Source organism: Aquila chrysaetos, chromosome 20 (assembly GCF_900496995.4).
Source record: "Aquila chrysaetos chrysaetos chromosome 20, bAquChr1.4, whole genome shotgun sequence".
NCBI classification, from domain to species: domain Eukaryota; kingdom Metazoa; phylum Chordata; class Aves; order Accipitriformes; family Accipitridae; genus Aquila; species Aquila chrysaetos.
The window spans coordinates 16,746,041-16,767,131 of NC_044023.1; the positions used below are offsets into that span (position 1 = coordinate 16,746,041).

A 21,091-nucleotide genomic window follows, 5' to 3' on the forward strand; every position below is an offset into this window, starting at 1 on the left:
CGAGGAGGGTTTGGTGTTTGAAATAGTAAAAGTTGACTTGCATCACTGAAAGCAGTTCAGCAATGACTGGGCAATGCAGCTTTTCCAGGGGTACCATACCTCCTGTCCTTCCTCTCAGTACGTGTGTTATGAGACTATGGGAAATATCAGAAGTCTGTTAACGTAGATTTCCTTCTGTCAGTAATAGTAAGTACTTAAGCTTGTAAATTTTAACTAGACTTAGTTCGATAACACCTTTACTGCTTGCTTTGCCCAGGCCTCCAGGCTGTCCAGCCCAGCACAGTGGAAATGCCCCTAGCGAGTCTCCTTCTGTCCACGAGTCCCCGCACCCTCCCTTGCCTGCAGCTGAGCCAGCATCTCGGTTATCCAGTGATGAGGGAGAATGTGATGAAAAAGAAGAGCCTGTTGAAAAACTGGATTGTCATTATTCAGGTCATCATCCTCAACCAGCCGCTGTACGTTTTAAGTAAAAGTTAACCTTGGTCTCTCACTGGCTCTGAACTTGTAAACAAATTACTTTGGGGGTTTTAAGGGTGGTTTTCTATTGGGTATGTGATTTTTATTTTTTTTCTTGGATCTTAAGAAAATTATTTTGTTGCCTACTAGGCAGTGAAGGTTTAACTGTACTTGCAAATTAAACGTGCTAAAGAAATATGCTTGGAGCTCACTTCCCCAATCCAATAGAAATCAAAATGCCAAAATACTGAAGATGAAATTGGTAACTGCTCTAAAGGGCTGTGGTTTTAGAATAAGGACATGTAAACAGTGCCTTTTTGGTAAGATTTTGTTACTGGACCCCGCGCGCGCCCCCCCCCCCCCCCCCCCCCCCATTTTTTACTCAAGGTGCCAATCATCACAATAAAGGTAGCAGTAATGTGTTGTTCTAATATTTAATTCTTGACAAAAGCTAGTGAGTAACTAAAAGCACAAGCTTTATTGCCTAGCCTGTATATCATATTATCTCCTTTTTTTTAAAAAACAGACTACGAGCAGATAGCTGATAGCTCCTCAGAAGTAGATGTTACATATATATGCTATGGTTTTTATACACACACACACAAACTCACACTACTGTCTTTCCCTGTTTAATCAGAGGGACTCAAGTTTGACCGCTGCTTTTGGGCATACGTATGGGAGTATCAGATGGAAAGAAAATGATCGCAATATACCAAGGCCAAAAATTTAAAATAGTTGTTATACCAGAGAAATAAAAATTCTAATTTATATTTTTTTATCCTTGATTTAAACATCTAAAAGCATATTCATTTAGCAATATTTATTGATAAACAAGTGCATTTTTATTCAGAGAGTTGTTACTGAAAGTAGAAAACACCAATAAAAATCTGTCTTTTCAGTTTTGCACATTTGGTAGTCGGCAAATTGGAAGAGGTTATTACGTGTTTGACAAGCGGTGGAACCATATTCGATGTGCACTTGACTTCATGTTGGAGAAGCATCTTAATTCACAGATGTGGAAGTGAGTAGAAGCAAAAGAGTTCTTATTCTTCTTGGTATTTGTAGAAATACATGAAGCCTGTGATTCTAGTTAAAGAACAGTAATTGTGTGTTCAGGTTAATTGGATCAAAAGTTGATAGTCTATGATTTACGTTTTTTGCAACAACTAACAATTTAATAAAATATTTTAGTGGCATTAATCAACCTCGAGATACAATCACTTCAATGTAGCATTATTAGAGTGGGTATTATTCTGAAGAATGGTAGCTACGTAGGTTTTCGTTTGTTTTTCTGTTCACCTGCAGGAAAATTCCTCCAGCATCTAGTAACACAGCATCAATTCGTGCACCACATCGGACAAACTCGACGCCTGCTTCACAGTATGGTGTCAGTGCAGCAGGTTTCCTCTTACCCACCACGGTTATGTCATCGCCAGCATTGGTATCTCCTTCCTGTGTGTCTCTGAATAATAAATCGGTACCATCACATGGAACGACACTAAATGCCAATCCTGCTACTTTGGGTGCAGTGGATCCTGTCTGCAGTATGCAATCAAGACAAGTGTCTTCATCCCCTTCAACACCTACAGTGCTTTCCTCTGTACCTTCACCTATGCCCAGCAAACCTCAAAAAATGAAATCCAGCAAATCTTTTAAACCTAAGGAATCTTCTGCTGGCAGTGGCACCTGTAACAGTACCGGCAGCGTCAGTAGCAGCAGCGGCTCAGGAAAGAAGCGTAAAAACAGTTCCGCACTGCTAGCACCTTCTCATTCCACAGAGTCCTTCAGAAAAAACTGTGTGGTTAACTCTGGAAACTCTGGGACCTCCTATCATCCATCGGTGACAGCTTCGTCCCACAGCGTTGGCCTCAACTGTATGACTAGCAAAGCTAACTCCGTTAGCCTCAAACATGACCAATCAGGGAGGGGTCCTCCGACTGGAAGCCCTGCAGAATCGATAAAGAGAATGAGTGTGATGATGAACAGCAGCGACTCCACGCTCTCCTTGGGGCCGTTTGTTCATCAGTCCAGCGAGCTGACTGTAAATTCACACAGCAGTTTTTCACATTCGCATACTTCCCTTGACAAATTAATAGGAAAGAAAAGAAAGTGCTCACCTGGTTCAAGCAGCATAAACAGCAGCAGCAGCAGCAGCAGCAAATCAAACAAAGTTGCCAAATTGACATCGGTGAACAATGTTCATGCGAAACACACTGGTGCAATCCCAGGGACGCAAGGACTGATGAACAATTCTCTTTTTCATCAGGTATGAAATTTTGTCTCGAACTAAGCCAATATGAACATGCCTCTTCACATGCTTATATTACATGTGTTCTCTTAATCATTAGCTAGCCAACCCCAGATCTTATTCAAGTAAAAGATAGTTCTCTTATTTGTCCACTATTCAGTGTTTTAATAGTACATTTACACAAGATTTTTATAAACTCTCTCATAAAGTGTAGCTCTTTTTTTTTTTTTTTTTTAAAGTAACCTTAAATATGACATTCCAAGTTCCTTAGATGTTGCCTGTGAATTGCTCTCAGATGAAATTCAGTCCTCACACTTTAAAAAAAGTAATTTTAAAAGTAAATCTTGCCAGCCAGCCAGGGAACTGAGCTGTATGTCTCAGCCTGACTTCTTGTTTCTGTGTCAGTAATAAAACACTCTACAAAGTGGAACATAATGATGCTGATAACAGAACTGTGATACTGTGATAAAATAAGCTTATTATCCCAAGGTGTCATTGGCTAAGTTCGTAGTAATAATGAGATTAAATGTTATAAATAAGATAGAAACCTTTTGAGTCGGTAAAGCAAACAGATTTACTATAAAGGAAGCAGATCTCATGAATATGTAAGATCCCATTTTAAAAATGAGTTTGGGGGTTTGATTTTTTAAACAAATTACAGTGGAAAAGTAGTGTATTGGAAGAGAAAGTTCCTGATATGTTAGGATGAGAGATAATTTAGAAACCAGTAGCTCACACTTCTTAATAATACTGTTCAAATTGACTTGGAGGATCATTTGGAGGGGTAAAAATAATTTGATACAGCTGGAGGAGAGTGTAGAAGATGGAATTTTAGAGAGTAGCTTTAGAACTAGATTTTTCAAGACTGAAAACCAAAGAAACTTTTTGTTGCCTCTGGTGCTAATAACCTGAAATCTGTGTACCTGGAGAGTTAGGAGGTCAGTAAGAGCTTTTTCAGAATGGTTTCTTAATTTTCAGTTTCAGCCATAGAGGAAGATTTTCACCATAATGTTTTGTTTACTGTAACAAAAAAAAGCCTTCAGATGGCTGAATTCATTTGGACTTTTCTCATAGCTACTATTTCAACTATGCAATATAAATAAAGGAGAAACGTAATTTGAGTGAATTAAGGAAGGAAATCATGTCTGAAACCATTGTCACTTTAAAGAGCTTTAGCTTGAGAATTGTCAAGTCTCAGAGAAGGCAACCGCATGTTAGTGGTGTCGCATTGTGCCTGCTGATTCTCCCCAAAATATCTTGTTATCCAAAAAATGTCTAAGGGCATCTGCTATAACAGCCTGGCTCACTCATCCTTCTCTTTCTTTTGCTTGCTCAAAAGCCAAAGGCACGTCCCTGATAGCTGAATGCACCGTGGTGAGAAACGAACTGGACAATTTTCACTACAAGCAAAACCTCCATTTGGATTTCTGGACTCCAAGATGCCTTGAGTTTTCCCAACTTCCCATGGTCCTCAGGTGTGGAAATCTACTGGACTGTCACTTAAACAAGGAATTTCCCTGAAGCCATGTCTGTAGCAGCGAATATACTAGAAATGGACACTGGATGAAGTTCAGCCACATAATTGCTCTTATCAGTGTTAACGGTGGTCTGGACTGTTTGCTACAAATCTGTGAGATTTTACTTACAGGAGTACATCATCTTGCCACTATTTGACATAGATTGGCTGGGCAAACGAATGTTTTCTGGGGGGAAATAAACGTTACTGTGGACTTATTTTTATACTGATGGTGTCTTTTGTAGGTGATAGCTAACCAGACAGACACCCTCAATGGCGAGGACCCCGTGACAAGGGGGAAGAATGTGTGAGGCACAATGGAAAGAAGCCCTCAAGAAGGGAATATGGCTTTAGTGTTTTTATAGCAATGTTCCTTTAATGGAATATAACAATAGCACAATTCAAAAAATAGTCTGTGTTTTGCCCAGCCTTTTGCAAGTAATTTGGGATAAGAAGCTATCAGGAGTTTAAAAAAAAAAAAAAAAACCAAACCAACAAAACAAACCCAACAAAAAACAGAAAAACTTGTTTGAGGCCATCACTCAGAAAACAAGTATAAAAATGTCATACTTGCATGATACAAAACCTGTTTTCTATTCTTTTGAAGAAGATTTGATTGCAGAAGAAAGTAAGATCATTTTGTTTTTTAAAAAATCCCAAACCATCAAACAGACAAAGGCAAATAACCTCTAAAACTATATGCCCAAAGAACGTATTTATTGACCTATACTGTATACCATAGGCCTTTGTTATTTAAAAAAAATAACAACTGTATTGGTTAAATTAGGCTGGATTTGCCTTCCAGCGGGTAAAAATAGCCCTTTTAAAAATAAGTATTTAAAGTATTTAAATATTTTCTAAAAAACATAAAAGTCAGTTTCTTTATGCCTTGTTTGTAGAACTAAATCGTTAACATGTTATGCTTTCAACCACTCAGATTTTTTTCAAAATTCTGGAATAAATGCCAATTTGACAGCAGAGTTGCCGTAAAGCGCAGATGTGTGCATCACAGTCATCCCACGCCTACCCAGGCTTTATGAATAAAGGGGGCTTTACACAGTTTTATATAGTCCAGTCAATTTTTATGAAATATTTTGTCTTGCTTCAAAACACCTCAAAATTGAATTCCGCTAAAGGGCTTATTGTATTATGATTTGATTCGTCTGGATGTTTTTGTTAAGTGTTTAAACATCAGGTAAAGTCTCAAAACTGACTAAACTTTTATTAAGGGGGCAAAGCAAAGGAAAACAAATTCCTAACCAAGAGGATATTTTTTCTGCCTTAAAGGGGCACCAGCTATTGCTGAGAAGAGACAATCTGAGCCTGTCCAATTGTTCGCGTAGCCCAGCCTTCTCCCCAGTTCTGGTGGCAAGTAGTACATCAGGGAATCCAAAGCCACTCTGAGTAGCAGTTGCTTAGTTGTTTACCTAACGATGCTTTCAGTTTAACCTGAACTTGCTATGAAATCATTGTTACACAGCAAAACAACAAGAAGCCTCTATGCAGACACTTTGAATTGATACAAAAGATCACATTGAGAAAGCAACGTACTAGAGACACTTATTATGCAAACTTCAAAAAAAAAAAATAGACAACTTTTCAGGAACAAAAGGATTCGAATTTAATAAGATGCCCTTGTTGAAAGGATTGTTAGAACTGCAATTGGTTTAACGTAAAAGGAACCAAAGTGATATGCCACAAAGAGAAATCAAAGCGTATTAAATCCTGCACATTGGGAGTGAAATCCACGCTCTGATGAAGTCCCTGGGGCAGAGCTTCCACTTCAGGATAGCATCAGTCACAAGTGCAATTTGACTCTTGATAGACACAAAGGTAAAGGAAACAAAAATTTGGCAAGATTGAACACTAGCAAGTCTGTGATTGAACTCTCCTCTGTTTTTTTAAGGTTCTGTTGATCTGAAAGCATGAGGGCAAATTTGTGCTCCTTCGATAGCATGCAGACGTGTTAAAAAGTGAATTCCTGATCGCTGCTCGTACAGAGTCAGCGTCTGCAGTCACCTGCGTCGTGTGGGTTTAAGCCACTGGGAGTAAAGAGTTAGAACACCGTAAATTCTGTCTGCCCTTGAGCATAGACCTGCTTAAATATTATGTTTTAGATCTTGGTTATAAGCAGAACATTGTTCCTGACCTGAAGCTTTTATTGTCACATAGTTCTTACTGTAAATAATTAAGGAAGCTTAAAATTAATTTTCCTTGCAAAATTGAATTTGCAGTGGCTGGGTTGTTTCTAGACAGATTTTGGTATTAATTTAAGAGATACAGTTTTTATAGTCTTTCCAACTTCTCGTTATGACTCCTGCAGTTTTCTTAACCTAAAAAATTGCTGCAATGATGAACAAAGAATTATACAAGAAAAAAAAAAAAACATACTTTTGTATCTTTATTTTGGAATTTCTTGTTCTATTATAAATATTGAAGTATCCCTATTTCAGAAGACATATTTTGTTAATTGATTGTACATATTTAAATATGTATTTTTGCACAGGTCTTTTTTTCTTATATCCAGTTTTGGTACAATTGAGATCATCTAGTATTTATTTATTAATTAATTAAAAAAAAAAAAAGCAAATACCTTTTTATAATTTGAAGTGGTTCACTGCCAAGCCAATAGTTAACATGCCTACTTCGCAACTTAAGGGATGCCTCCGTTTTGTGAAAGCTGTGTCCCTTTTCATGTCTTGGGAGTGGATACATGCAAACTGTTGCCCGGGTCCTGCGGTCGGGTTCTGCCGCGGGAACCCGAGCGCAGGACTGGAGCCGAAATGGTCGATACGGCATTGCTTATCAGTTGCCTGATTCCCAGAAGACTACATTTAGTTAAGTGACACACTGCTTCTCTTTTTTTAGTGTTTGTGTGCGTGTGTGTGCGTGCGCATTTGTGTGGGTCTCATGTGGTTTAAAACTAACGGAAAAACTGAAAGTGCCTGATATAACTAGTTTTAAGCTTGGACTGTTTAGACAGCTTCTCCTTAAAAGACTTGAATGTTCAGTTGAAATTTTGGAGCTTGCTTTTTCCACCTATATATAATATATGTGTGCGTATATATATGTATGTGTGCGTGTATATATATACACATACATATATAGGTATTTTTTCTGAAATTCATGAGATGGGTTGACAAAAGAAAGCGAATGATGCTGGTAACTTTTGTAAAATCTTTTAATTAGAATACCTTGTGTTGGAACAATCCCATTGATAACTCATATTTAATATAATGCCAAGGGTTTGAAATATGGTTTTAACCAGCAGTTTATTTAACTGTCTCATTTTGGGAAGGGAGGCAGGGAGGGGGGTGGTATTCATAAATGAAATAATTTAGAAATGTTCAAAACAGTTGATATTCCAGGAAAACAAAACAAAAAACAAGTAAGTACCTCTTAAAACCATTAAAAAAAAGATGTGATTTCCAAATGACATTTCTAAGGCAGTTGTCTTCCTGTAAGAGTTCTCTTGCCAAGGAATCTCTCTCTCGTCTTTCACTCATTCTGTCCTGGAGGAGGGAATTGGGCTTAGAAAGATTCTTAAATGTTTCACTGTTCCGCAGAAAATAATCATTTTTACCTTTTGTGCAAGATATTTTACGTTTTAAAGATAATTTTAAAATGAGCACTACATAATGTCAATGTGAATGTAGGCCTTGAAAGCATCTTGCTCGGTGTTGAGCCTGGTTCTAAAAGCAATCTCCTGTGTAAAATGTGTGAATAGTTTGATAATTTGTATACATAATCAAGAGCATCTGATCAGCTGAACTCTGTGTTGGCTGCTGTATAGTACATGAACAAATGTCATGGGATAGAAAAATTACTTTGGATATTTAAAAGAAAAATAAATATATAGTCTATTTGTTTTGTAACAAGTTTCTGTAAATAAAATAATTTATACTATTTATAAGAAAAAGTTGTGCTTTGCTTCCTGAAAAAGATTAGTTTGTTGAACAAACATGTTACTAAACAAGGCAATAAAATTAGGACTTTTCAATAAATGAGGTTGGTTGCATGGAATACATTATATGTTTCTGCTTCATTATAAAATCATTCACCATTAAAGGAAAACATTATCTGTATCGGTGCCTATGTGAACTAATTTCGGAGAATTGGATGTAGTCAAATTCTGTCACTGTACGTCAGCATCGCGAGAGCGGCTACAGAGCCAGCCTGGTAGGATCGGATCTTTACATCCTACAGGGTTTCTGGTACCTGTTTTTGAGAGGTGCCTGTATCAACTCCTTAGTGTTTTTCCCATGCAAAGGATGTTTTGTTACTTAAAGTTCATGCTTTATATTGTTTTCTAAATAGAATAATGAGCAGCAGCTTTTACAACCCAAATGCGGTATGTTGAATGGTCATATTTCCTTTTTTTTTTTTTACTTCCAAGAAAGTATCATCTTCTGTGTTTTCACACTTTAAAGATCCAGTGTGTCAATTCAATGGGTTAAATACTCCTGCAATGCTTTTCTCTGCATGTGACTCAGGACTAGCATGTGCTGAGGAGCGGTTTGTAAAACCCCTGTTAGTGCAGTGGGAATTCATAGCTACCTCCATGGCAGTTCTTCCTTTATTTTCTCTCCCCCCCGCCCCCGTTCTGTTGGGTTTGGGGTTTTTTTTGTGGGTTTTTTTTTTTTTTTTTCCTCTTACGACAGAACAAAGTTTTCCTTAGTATTTGGAATAAATGGTACAAGATATAAATGGGGTTCAGGCGACAAGCAGGTTTTGCTTTGTCTTTTTATAATGAGTAGTACTTATATTTCTACATTTACTTTTTGTGTTGAATGAAGATTTTTATTTCTTTTTTGTCTCGCCTTCCTGCAAATATCTTTCTTTTCCAGCATGAATTTCTAATGTCTGCACCATCCTATATAAGCTGTTGGCACTGAAGTTGGTTGTGCTGGGCTGTACAAGCGACGGCAGCACGGAGCGTGCAGGAGACAGGAGCTCCCAGAGCGGAGCAGAGCGCTCTGCTCGTCATCGCGTTCAGGCAAGTTCGTGACTCGGCTGTCTGCGTCTGCTTCAGAATCGAAGGATTAACTCTAACTGCATTTAAAATAGTCCTGTATCCTCTACAACTGGTAAGCTGAAGAAAAAGGAAAAAAGGTGCGTTTATCCCGTGTAACCCAGAGCTCTGCAGGTTTGGAGCGTCCTCCGTCTCCCCTTCCTTTGCTGTGCTGGGCACCGCTGGTGCCGGGGGGCCCTGACCTTGGGCAGAGCGCAGAGCTGCTCGGTGAATTATCGCTTCTCCCAGTGACTCGATCAGTTCAGTAAAGGGGTTTGTCGTGAAAAGTGCCTTCTGAACAGGGGCTGGAGTAGAGCCCTGTAAACAGACTTCCCTGAAGCGGGTAGAAAGCAGTTTCTATTCTGTCACTGATTGTCTCATAGGAAAATACTCCGGTTTATATCCAGGAAGAGTTGCTTGGTGATGTAGGAGTTTGAGCCTGATAGTGCGTGCAATGCAAATCCAAATGTCAGAGGCTCCCTGTGTGCATGGTTTTGTGCACATGCGCTTATCATTGATGCCCTTTGCATTTAAAATGGAAGTTGGTGATGCATCCTTCGGACCCGAACGTGTCAGCCTTCTCCCGGTGGAGACGTGTTGGGCTCGAAGGCTACAACCTGCCTGTGGTAGAAAAACTCCTAAATCCTGGTCCTGCACCCGCAGCATGTGCAGCTCTGGAGGCAGGGGTGCGAAGCTGGCCCCGTGCCCTCGCTGCGTACAGCCCGGTCGACAGCGAACAGCCCTGGCCCCCGTTGCCTTTGTAGGCTGAAGGGCTCCGTGGCCGCCGTTACTTATGCCAACTACTGAAACAACCGATACAAGGGCTTGCAACTGGCTTTATTTAAATGCAAATTCCTGTTGGTTCATTATTATCACGTTCTGCTGCAACAAATAATCAAACACACGTGGCTTGTAGGATCCACCATGGGACTCTTAATTTGACTGAATGCTTTTCTCAGTGCTTTGGCTCAGAACTGTGTTAGCTGCTGGATTTGTTCCTAACAAGCAGCATGGGATCTTTGTCGCGGAGAAGCGGCATATGCTTGTTATGTTTTTTCTGGCCCACCAACCTTCAGGGGAATCTCGAGAAACCTTTTCTGAAGTTGTTCAAACTAACCTGGATTCAAACTTTATTGCAAAGGACAAAAACTGGCCTGAGAAATGCAGTCAAAAAGCTTTGTCCAAGCACATGAGAAATGGCTGGAGTTGACATCTGTAGCCAAATTGTTAGGAAAGCTTTCTTCAGCATCAGCAGGGACAGTGCGTTGCTGCTCGGTTTAGGTGCTCTCTGACAGTGCTGGAAGTTTTCTTTGTCCTCCATTTTGCAGTTGAGCTCCCTTCACCTGCATCCCTTCCTGTCCACAATCGGTGAATTTTTCCAAAAGCGAGTGCCTTGTCTCTTGTCTGCAAGGCTAGACCTTAAACTCTAGAGCCCAATGTTCAGTGAGAGAAGAAATGGAGCTGTTGGCAGATCAGCAGAGACAGGCGAGCCAAAGAATGTTTGCACACAGACTAGGTTTCAACCACTTCGTAGCAGAGCTTTACTAACAAACCCTAAAACACCCCATCTCCTGTCCTTCCCTCCTGCGTTCCCACAGCTTAATGGCAGTGAACGTATTGCAGAGCAAGGTGGAAAGTGTTTCTGTGGTGTGGCTGCACCTTGAAATCTGTGTCTGATTCTGGCTATCTGGTTGCTCGTATGAAGTCAGCCTTCCAAAGCGAAATTGGAGAATGGCATTAGTTGAAGGAACTGCACAAGCTTAAATTACGAGAGAGAGAATGTACAACTTTGGCATGTGGACTATAAATCTGTGGAAGGGTATCGAGACTGAGGCATGAATGGCTGTGTCTGGAGCACCACTCACAATCAGAGTTAAATGGAAATCATGAGATGAAATAAACCAAAGGTAAAACTAACAGGACCACAGGACAGTGAAAGGTAACTTGAAGTTACTTCAGGGTTTAAAGGAAGCAGAAATCCTACTGCTTCTGCTTTGACATGGAAATTGAAGTAGGCAGTCAAAAATGATAGAATAGAAAAAATTATGTCCTTGATCAGCACAAGGCCTGACCACTCTGGACCCCTCTTTGGAAAAAGACTACATACCAGATATTGCTTTTTTCAGGAGAGCAATGTAAATGCTGCTCTGACTATGCTCTCTGCATCCAGCTGTGGACTTCAGGAGGCGTTGCTTTTCCCTACAACTGTCCAGAATTTTATCCCACTATTTGGCACAGCTGAGAGGCTGAACTGCTGCTGAAAGCCTTAAAGCTGTTCAGGTAAAAATGCTGTGACTTTCTTGCCTTGGCCCAAAAAGCTTTGTCAAGAAGTTCTGCAGGTTCCTCCCAGATCCTCCTTCGCAGGACATAGGCTGAGGTCAGAAAATGAGCAAGGCAAGTTGGGATCTTTTAAAGACCTACTTTAAAATTGTCTCTTGTACAATTAGCATTTTTCTAGATAATGCTGAGATCTTGACAAAGATTCTCAATAAAATTAATTTCTTGGAGGCACACTGAAAATGAATTCTCACTTTGCTCTGGTAGGGTATGTGCGCTTGTGTTTTGAACATTCTGATTTTTCATCTACCTCAGCAGAGAACATCAGATCCTGAAATGCCTGGCTCCCACAGGGTGATAGTGATGGTTAGTATAAAATAAAAAGAAGTGAAAGCTCTGCAAATATTTTACAGCACACTAAGAATCTTTAGTAATACTTTTATTTTCCTCACAAAGTAGACATTTCTCTTTTTTTTTTTTTCCTGTTGCTTTTACCTACACTAAACAAGCAGCAACATTTCTCTTAAGTGAATGAAGCCTAGTTTTCTTGAGTAGGTTTCTATTCCCTTCAACTTAGAGCTAAAAGTATATGTTGTAATACATAAGCTGAATGGGAATCCTGAGATTTATTTTGCAAAGCGTTACTATAGTTAATGAAGGCCAGTTCAAGTACAAGTATGTTGGAAAGGAAAATCCATCCCTGCACCAGAAATGAAATCCCTCAATTCAGTGAAGCCTACAGCCCATACCCTCTGTAGTATGTATGGTCTTCTGACAAGCTTAACATTTGCGTGTCTGGAAGGTGGAAAAGTTGTTACCAAAAGGCAGCCAGAACTCCTAGCTAGCTGTACTTTATCTGATATGGAACAGATCTGGAAAAACAGAGCACACTGCAATAATCTGAGAAGTCTGAATATTGGCCTAAATTAATTAAAACTCTGTAAGAAGTGATATGCGTGTTCACACACAAAATACAGAATCAAATAGCTGACCACATGGTAAACAAACTAGGGTTCTCTTTTATTACTCTCACTATTCTAAAGAAAGTGAAGATCAGAATTTTCTTCTAATCAGTACTGTCTGAAATTTAAATCTTTGAACTCCAGCTAAATAGCTGCTACTTGGAAATAAAACAAAACAAAAATACCAAACCAGCTTCTAGTAAGTAGAGAAAGAAAACCAAAAATCACTAGGTCGTATTTTGGATTTCAGAGCAGTGCAACAGAGAATATTAATGGACCCTCAACATTGCGTCTGAGGAGTCTAACCTTGGGCAGGTGGCAGTGATTCAAAGACGGGAGATCCTCTATGATCTTGCAGTAAGAGGAGCAGGCATGTAAAATTCCATGCTGTCCTAGCTGTTCCACAGTAGCTACCAAACATTGGGATCATTCTGTGGGTGTATCTACCTGTTGGTGTTACTTCAAGGATAAAAGTCGCAATGAATACAGACAGTAAATGGATTCTGCTGCTAAGTGCAATGGCATCAAACAGCTAACAGAACTAAGTCACAGGCTTTCTTTGGGAAGAAAAAAGAAACCTCGAGCCAAGCCAAGCCAGCAGGCTAAACAGCTGCTGCCGTAGGCTCTGTTACGGCCAGAAACCACGTGTCATCAGGATGGCAGCAGCCTGCTTGAAACATTTATTCCTCAGCAGCTGTGACGAAAGAAATCATAACCCCCTATGGTATTTGATCAGTTGTGTCAAACTGCAACAGTATCTTCCACTGTTCTTATCATAATTTTGACATCTGCAAATCTAACAGAGGAAGTAATTACAACTGTTAATGCTTTGTTTATGTGCTGACTTTCTCTTCAACAGCTAGCAAAAATGACATTTTAAGGGAGAGGCTACTTCAGTTAAAGATGTACCCAAAGTTATAGTCCTTACAGTTTTCGTGGTTATATTGTTGCTTCACCACAGTCACTTTCATCCCTATTCCTTCTCCCTTAAGCTGTAATCCTCTCGTAACAAGAGTTCGTCCTGTCTGGACAGGGCACCACCTCAGCTAAAATTTTTGGCTACTTTACTATTATGCAACTGATTCTTTCCACTTTTGATTCAAATACAGAAGTCTTAAAAGAGCAAGCGTAGAGTCACCATTAGTTCTCTCTGTTCACGGATCTTGACCCTGCTTTGCTATTAAATATTGAACGCTGTATACACAGTCAAGTAAAGGAACAAAGTATATTACAAGAGATGACCAACTGTATCATACATTTAATAAATGAACTGGGGTCCATACACCAAAACAGAACATTGTTTACATAATGAAGTGGAAAGTAAAAGCACTACCTCTCTCACTAGTAATTTTTTTACCTACAGTATACCAAGTTATACAATATATTTATAGGTTACTTCCAAAATGTTTTAAACATCTAAATTTTGCATTCCCTTGCATTAAAAAATTACATATTAATTACTCTGGAAAGTTTCTGAACTCTGTTTAGCAGCAAATCTCCTTTCTTGATGGTTTCTTGGTACTGCCAATTCTTGCTATCAGGCCTAGGAATTGTGAGGGAAAAAAAAAGGTTTAGAAGTGAGAACATGTTTTATACCAAGCCACTTACATTTCTGTAATAAGCGTCATCAAAATGTATAGAATTCAACTGAGCTGTCAAAAATGATTTCTAGGAATTGTTGGCATACCTGTTAGTTTCTACAATCTCATTTACTTTGTCTATTTTGCAGTGTAATCGCCCAGCTGCAATAAATCTTGAAAGCTCCCTAAGTAAAGAAAAAAACACAAGTTGGTTAAATCATGTTTCACCAAGGACTTGTAGACCTAACAGCACTGAACCTGCTATTACAAAACAACAGTATCACCACAATATGTTTCTGCAGCAACAGCCTATATATTTTCCTAAGGCATCCAAGCTTTAATAAGATGAGGATGCATAGGATATTACACACAAGAATAATTATTCTAGTGATCTGAATGCAAAACGTCTTAGGACTTTCTTCTCAGGCCAAAGTGTCATACCTGAATTAGTGAAATTTATCACTTAGCTTAGCATCAACTACTCTTCAAATTCAAAGGTAACAGTCATGTAGTGTGCATATTTGGAATTTATCCTGAGGTAGATATCTCGATGTCAGTCGATTCATTAGAAAAGTCTCTTAATAGTTCCCTACTCTCTAGTAGCTCTAAATATGCTGCTTTTTTATTATTATTATTTTGCTTAAACCACTGTTGGTCTATAGCACATTACTGATGGTAGAAGAAAATATTCCTGCGATCAACAGTAAGACAAGCTACAACTAGTAATAAATTACTGGGAAGCATAAGAACTAGTATGACTTTAAAACATTTACCTTTGAATTGAATGGTATTTGGTTTCTCTTGAAACACCTATTAATTCATGTCTGAATATTTCAAGCATATTTTCTGTATTCTGCATATTTCTGTAATGCTTTTCTATGTTAGGAAATCTGAAACTTCTCTATGAAAGAAGAATGACTCGTGTGAAGGCATTTGAAACAAAGTGTTTCACGTACATAGAGTAGAAGTCAATTTCTCACTTCACATTAGTTAGTTTTCATTATGATCTAAATCTGTTGGTTTTACACTAGAAAAGAATTGCACACTGAGACTGCAGGGTATGTTTGATTTAAGTGAAAAATATCAGATCCTGTCCACATACCAGAATGCAAGCAAAACTACATAAGGAGACTTGATCTGCACATTTTATGTGCCCTACCCTGAAGTTGTAACCGTTAAGTTTTTGCATAGTTGTGAACTAAGTCATCCTCTAAAATCTTATGTTTCATAGCAGATGGAGGTCAATAGATGTAGCAGTATAAAGAACAAAGTTATTAATAAAAGACTAGTTTCTCATACAGCATTTAGAGTGAAAGAAATTCTGGAAAAGTTGTCATGACAGATTGCAAACAAATTCTTTTCTTTGCTGAAACATAAGATTTGCTTACATTTAGCCAAGCTCTTCCATTGCAACATAACTTTGCATGTTTAGAATCAAAGTAGAATAAAGATTTTTATTCATAATGGGATCATTAGAAATAATTAAAGGGTGTAAAGTGAGATCTTTATGAACTTAAAAAGCCAAATAACTTACTGATCTATGAATTCTACACTGACTCCAAATGCTTCTGCCATGTATCCTAACGTCAATGACCGGTAAGACTCTAGGAGCTGGCTGTACGCATGAATTCTCATTTCCCGTACATAGTATCGATAGTGAGGTGCAAACAGCCAATCTTTTTTCATCTCTTGCTCTACGATAGCTGAAAAAAAAAAAAAAAAAGAAGAAAGAAAATGTGTCAGTAATCTCTAAGAAATGTGAAATATCAGTTATGCAAATCAAACACATAACACCAGTTAATAAGTAATCAGTGTGAATGTAACTATAATGTATTCTTGCATACTTCAGGATATGAAAGGTATTCTACACTATAGAGAAGTACATTTGTGTAATCCATATCAGTTCTAGAACCAGAAGCAGTAATAACACACAAACAATATTGTGGCAAAGTGAATGAGACCCTGTTTGTCAGCAGAGAATCCTTCTTTCAGGGTGTGAGCTAGTCTCCCCTCTGCTGCATGGGGACCACCGCACTGAAGGCAAGTGCCAGAATCTGCTTGTCACACAGGAGCAGCATGGTGCTGGGAAACAAGCAGTACTTGGTACATAACTATTTGAAGAAACATTGTTACCCAAAGCTGGGTATGGAAATAAGATTAACTTTCTGGTACTAGCTCTTAAATTAATTACAAGGATTTCCAGGCACTGAAGTGACTTTTTCTCCTGACAGTTTTAGTTCTCAGCTAGTGATAAGGCCAGCAATAGAAAAATATTGCCCTTAGCTTTTAATCTCATCAGGCCTAGTCTTCCACAAAATGAAGGGTTCTTTTTTTTTTTGCTTTTTCTAAGTATCTTATTTTCTTGTATTCTAAATCTCACAGAAGGAAAACAAGCAGTCTGAGAACTGGCAAGAATGAGTTTTCTGAAAAGCTTTTCTTCAGTGTCACCCTTTTACATAGAAACCAGAGCAGAAAGCCAATGGTAGTAACAATTAAAACCTTCTGTGTAATTTCTTTCACAGGTTGAGATTTCAGGGCCTTTAGACTACAAGTCCTATAACTTTCAGAGATGAAAGCTCTCCCATCTGACCCAGCTCTTCAGCTAAGACAGTGCTGCATAGCCACTTTCAAAATGCTTTTCCACTTAATCAGAAGGGATGTTTCAAAAAGCTCACTGTATGCAAAGGTTGGTTGGTTGGTTGGTTTGAAAAGTCAAAGGGCAGCAAATTTTAGGTCACTGTTTAAAAAAAAAAAACCAAACTCTTTTTTCCTGCATAAAGTAGCTCTAGTTCTAGACTGTAGCTACTCCACAAAAGTTGTGGGTGATCTGAAACAAATAACTGAAGCACCTGAAATAGTGTTGTAGGAAAAAACACAGCCTTACCTAATGACTGGAAAAAGGCTGCATAACGGCATTCATAAAGAGAAAAGAGATACTGTCGTACAGCTGGCAAACTGTGTAACACTTCCAGAATCTCTGCTCCTTTAATAACCTGAAAACAAACAAACCTGTTTAAATACCATCACTCTCAGCCTGGAGATAAACAGGTTAAAGAAAGGCCCTGTCTCTTTGAACCAGTGTTTACATCTGCTTTCCTTACCTTTTCCCTAAGGTCAGGCCTGTCTAATGCAATCATGCTGACATAGACAGTGTATGTTACAAATGTTTTGTAATCCATAAGTTCATAGGATGTAAATGTCGAAACTGTATCAAGGAAGAGCTCCGCTGCTTGTTTGAAATCTCGAATAGCTACGCAGTAAAGGCCCTGGTACACTTTGAGACGGTTTCTCCTGTCCCAGTCTCCTCCTTCTTCTATTAGACTTAAAATAGAACAAAAAGAAATATTTACTTATGTAAATGTATTAAGTTATATGAAACAAGTACAGTAAATCAACTGATACCATGTGATTACAGAAAGAATAACTTGTTTTATGTTACAGCTTGTTGAAACGGTCCAGGCTTTGTACACCTGTCAGGGGTAGGAAAGTGGCTTCCTTGGGACAGGAGAGGCCAGACACTTTTGCACAGTCCAAGTTTCAACTGAAAGGAAAAGTTTATAGCCTCTAAAGTTGTGACAACAGTCTTTTGAGATGTGCAGGTAAATAGTACTGTCAACCTCGGCTGTGGCAACATATTTCCGCTGCCTATGCTGCTAAAATCAAAGTCGTCCATCTAGCAGCATAGAAAAAATCTAAAAGGTGCCACTTTTCAAGAATCATATTAACACAAAACTGATGGCCTGTGCTCCTGCTTATAGCCACAAGACAAAATCTGCTGAGAAGGCAACACAAAAAATCATTGCCCCAGGAACGTGATAACTGGGAAGACCCCCTCTGCCTTGGTGTCTCACAGCACCAGCAAAGAGATTGGAAACCACAGCTTGCTACAGGAACCACTGAAGTTCAAAATGTTGGGAGCACGGAGACACTGAAGCTAGCAGAGGAAAGACAGGAAGGACAGCTGCACCAAAGCACACTGTGCTGACACTGGGCTCTTGCTTCTAGAGGACAAGCTGGTACTCCATGGAGCCAGCTAGGTGGCACTGGCAGCAGCTGGACTCAGCTGGCAATCCTGCACTGCACTTTATTGTACAATATAACCGCACCTAAAGTTATTTGTCTTCTAACAGCGACAGCAGAGAAAAGTGGGAGGGGGGTGGGTGGGCTACAAATTAAAATCAAGTCAGCTGCTAGAAAATAGCTGACACAAAATATTAATCTTTCTTTTCTCTTCCCCCTCATAAAAAAAATCCAGGAATAGGAAGCTCTCTAGTACGAGGTAACACCCACCCATCACTCTATGATTCTGTCTCACAACCAGTCTTAGTCATTTCTTGACAGCAAGGTATTTATCTTCCATTTCTTTTGTTACAGTTTGTCTCAAAAGTGCTTTAGTGCACTCAAACAACCCAAGAAGCAGTACCTTTTTGCCTTTTCAATGTTCCGTGTGATGAGGTCGTTATCCATGTAAAACAAGCCAATCCTTAGAAGATAGAACACGATATCCAGTCGATGTCCCAGTGCCACAGTTTTGTCATAAGTCTTGCGGAACGCAGTCAAAGCTCCCTCCTAACAAGACAGTATTTTCTACTGTAAGAACGTTAAAAGTACCTAGAATATTTACAAAACATCTGTTGTAAGTACACGCCTTGTCTTCCGCTCATAGTCGTGACATTCTTAGTTTCCCACAGAACTCTAACATTATGCATTCTGAGTAATCTTAAAGAATCAAAGTTTAAATCAAGTTAAAAGAGCTGTTCCTCATATATCTTTTAAATCTAAGGACTATGAAAATCTACTCTGCAACTTGAAATTAAGTTGCACTATGTAAATAGCTTAGAAAAGTCTAAAGACACAAGGGAAGTGAAAAATAACATCTGCAAATGGAAAATAACTTTTTCCCTTTTCAAGAAAAAAAATGTTTTCTTTCAAGGACTACTTGGGTTTTTTCTAGGTAATTTAAATATTTCAGTAACACCCTTCCCTATCTCCCATCCATGTCTGAGTTGTGCCATACAGAAAACACCCTGTAAGTCACCCAGCGCTCACTGGAACCTGCCTAGCTAAGAGGATTACGATGCAGTGTTTTTAACATGAGTCCATACAGCCTCTGCCATGAACCAACCTTGTCCCCAATCCTGCACAGGTACTCAGCTTTGGCCATCATTGCATCTCGGATTTCGCTCTCCCCCAAGATCTTTTCCGCATCTTCTAATTCGTTGTCAAGACGTTTCAATTCTTCCTCGTTAGCTTTCTTCATTTTGTTCAACAGATCCATGTCTATCTGCCACTCCAGAGACTTACAGAGTGCTTCATAATACGGGGCCATATCTGAACAAAAAGCAGGAAGGCTTCTGCTGTTAACTGCTGCAACAAGTGTGTGTGTCTAGAGCAGAGCACTGAAGGACAACACGACTGATTGCCAGTGCCGGCTACATCCTTTCTATGATCAGGTACCTATTAAATCCAGACATGACAGAGCCAGCGTTTCAGCAGGCCTTGCCTGTCACGCTTCTTTTTGCCGACTCTTTTCTATCACTGGTCTCTTGACACCTCTCCCCCCCCCCCGCCGCCAACGGCCCCTGGGATACATGAACAGAGACAGTCAGACCGGCTCTGGACAGACAGACAGAGCCGCCCCACCTCCACGGGAGGAGGGAGAGGCTCCCCCGCACCCCGCAGACGGACAGACCCCCCTCTCCCCGCACCAGGCCGCACTCACTGTGGAGCCGCACGGCCGCCATCAGCTCGTCGCGCGCGGCCGGGTCCGGCGCTCGGGGCCGGAGGCTGAGGAGGAAGCGGAGCTGGGCGATGCGGAGGTCGGGGTTCTTGGGCAGCCCCTCCTCCTCCAGGTTCTCCAGCGGCATGGCGGCGGGACGGGACGGGACCGGGGAGCTCGGCTCCGGGCGGCGGCGGCGGGCGGCGGCGCGGCCCAGTGACTCAGCCGCGACGGGCGGAAACGGCAGCACGCTTCCGCCTCGCAGCGACCCCTACCGGGCCGGAGGTCTGGAGGTACTGGAAAGGGGAGGCGCGCATGCGCGGGACCGTGCCTCCGAGTCTGTGCGGGGCGGGGGGGGGGGCGGAGAGGAGGTGTGCGCTGTGAGGGGGTGCGCGCTGTGAGGGGGTGCGCGCTGTGAGGGGGTGCGCGCATGCGCAGTAGCGGCCCGCAGGGACTGGGCTTGCGGAGTGCGGGGGGGCGCCGGCCGTGGATTTAGGCGGGTGGGCAGCGGGTGGGCTCTGGGGGGCTGAGTGGGTGCGGGTCTGTGGGCGCTGCAGGCGCCCAGTGTGGGCTATAGGGGCTGGGCGCACACGGCGCAGGCTATAGGGGAGGCAGATGCACAGCGCGCTGCCCGCTCCCCCCCCCCTCGGCCGCAGTTCTCCCTGCCCGGCGGGTTCCTCACAGCCCCCCCGGTGCTTCCACCGTGTGCCCGGGGTCCGCCCGTCCTCCGCTTCCCCTCGGCTCCGGTGTGTGCTGCTCCGCTCCGCTCGGCCGGAGTGGCCTTTCGGGTGTTCGAGGCTTCGAACACAAGGCGGGGGGAGAGGCCTAAAAGGGATTTCAGCTTCTGCTGGGGGGGGCGTGGGAAAGAAGTAGGTTTGTAGACTTCGTAGTTGCAGGAAAAAAGGTGGAATATGTTAACCCGAAAGCACGCCTGTGGCTCACAAAAAGCAGAAGGCAAAGAAAAGGGGCTTTAAACCCCCGTGTTTTGGTTATATCTCATACGGGTTGGGTGGGGGAGCGTCACCCCGACACCTGGCCCACGTTCCCATGTACTTACCATTTAGCTTCTCCCAACATTTCTCCATCTCTATTAAATATCTTCGGCTCCGTCTTTTCCGACCTCACGCAGCGCACGCTGCCGGTACGGGGGGCTGGAGCGTGTTCCTGGCCAGCGCCCTGTCCCTTGGCGATGGCGGGCCGAGGCGGGCGGGTGGGCAGCGGCAGGGTCGGGTGGTCCCCGAGCATCACCCCCCAGTCAGCCCTGGTCCTGCCTGCTGGGGGCTGCCTGCAGATTAGCGGTGCCAAATTTTATAGATGGGGCA

The 21,091-nt window shown here is 41.2% G+C and overlaps 2 protein-coding genes across 6 annotated transcripts in view; one reads left to right on the forward strand and one right to left on the reverse strand.

Annotated features, from left to right (window-relative positions):
• Window positions 1-8,305, forward strand: part of ATXN7 (ataxin 7) — a 90,456-nt gene extending 82,151 nt beyond the window's left edge. For all 5 annotated transcript variants that reach the window (XM_030043719.2, XM_030043720.2, XM_041118772.1 and 2 more), the window contains 4 exons: window positions 257-455; window positions 1,356-1,477; window positions 1,762-2,722; window positions 4,044-8,305. In XM_030043719.2, coding sequence (XP_029899579.1) covers window positions 257-455; window positions 1,356-1,477; window positions 1,762-2,722; window positions 4,044-4,061 — 1,300 coding nt within the window. In that variant the 3' untranslated portion in view covers window positions 4,062-8,305. The remainder of the gene's footprint in view (window positions 1-256; window positions 456-1,355; window positions 1,478-1,761; window positions 2,723-4,043) is intronic.
• A 5,403-nt stretch (window positions 8,306-13,708) lies between these two features.
• On the reverse strand, window positions 13,709-20,000 carry PSMD6 (proteasome 26S subunit, non-ATPase 6). The gene is made up of 8 exons (XM_030043724.2): window positions 19,773-20,000; window positions 19,176-19,381; window positions 18,474-18,619; window positions 17,152-17,371; window positions 16,935-17,043; window positions 15,585-15,753; window positions 14,158-14,235; window positions 13,709-14,013 (listed from the first exon to the last, which is right to left on the reverse strand). The coding sequence occupies exons 1-8, from the start codon at window positions 19,915-19,917 to the stop codon at window positions 13,917-13,919; spliced, it is 1,170 nt and encodes a 389-aa protein (XP_029899584.1). The 5' UTR covers window positions 19,918-20,000; the 3' UTR covers window positions 13,709-13,916.
• Window positions 20,001-21,091: the final 1,091 nt, after the last annotated feature.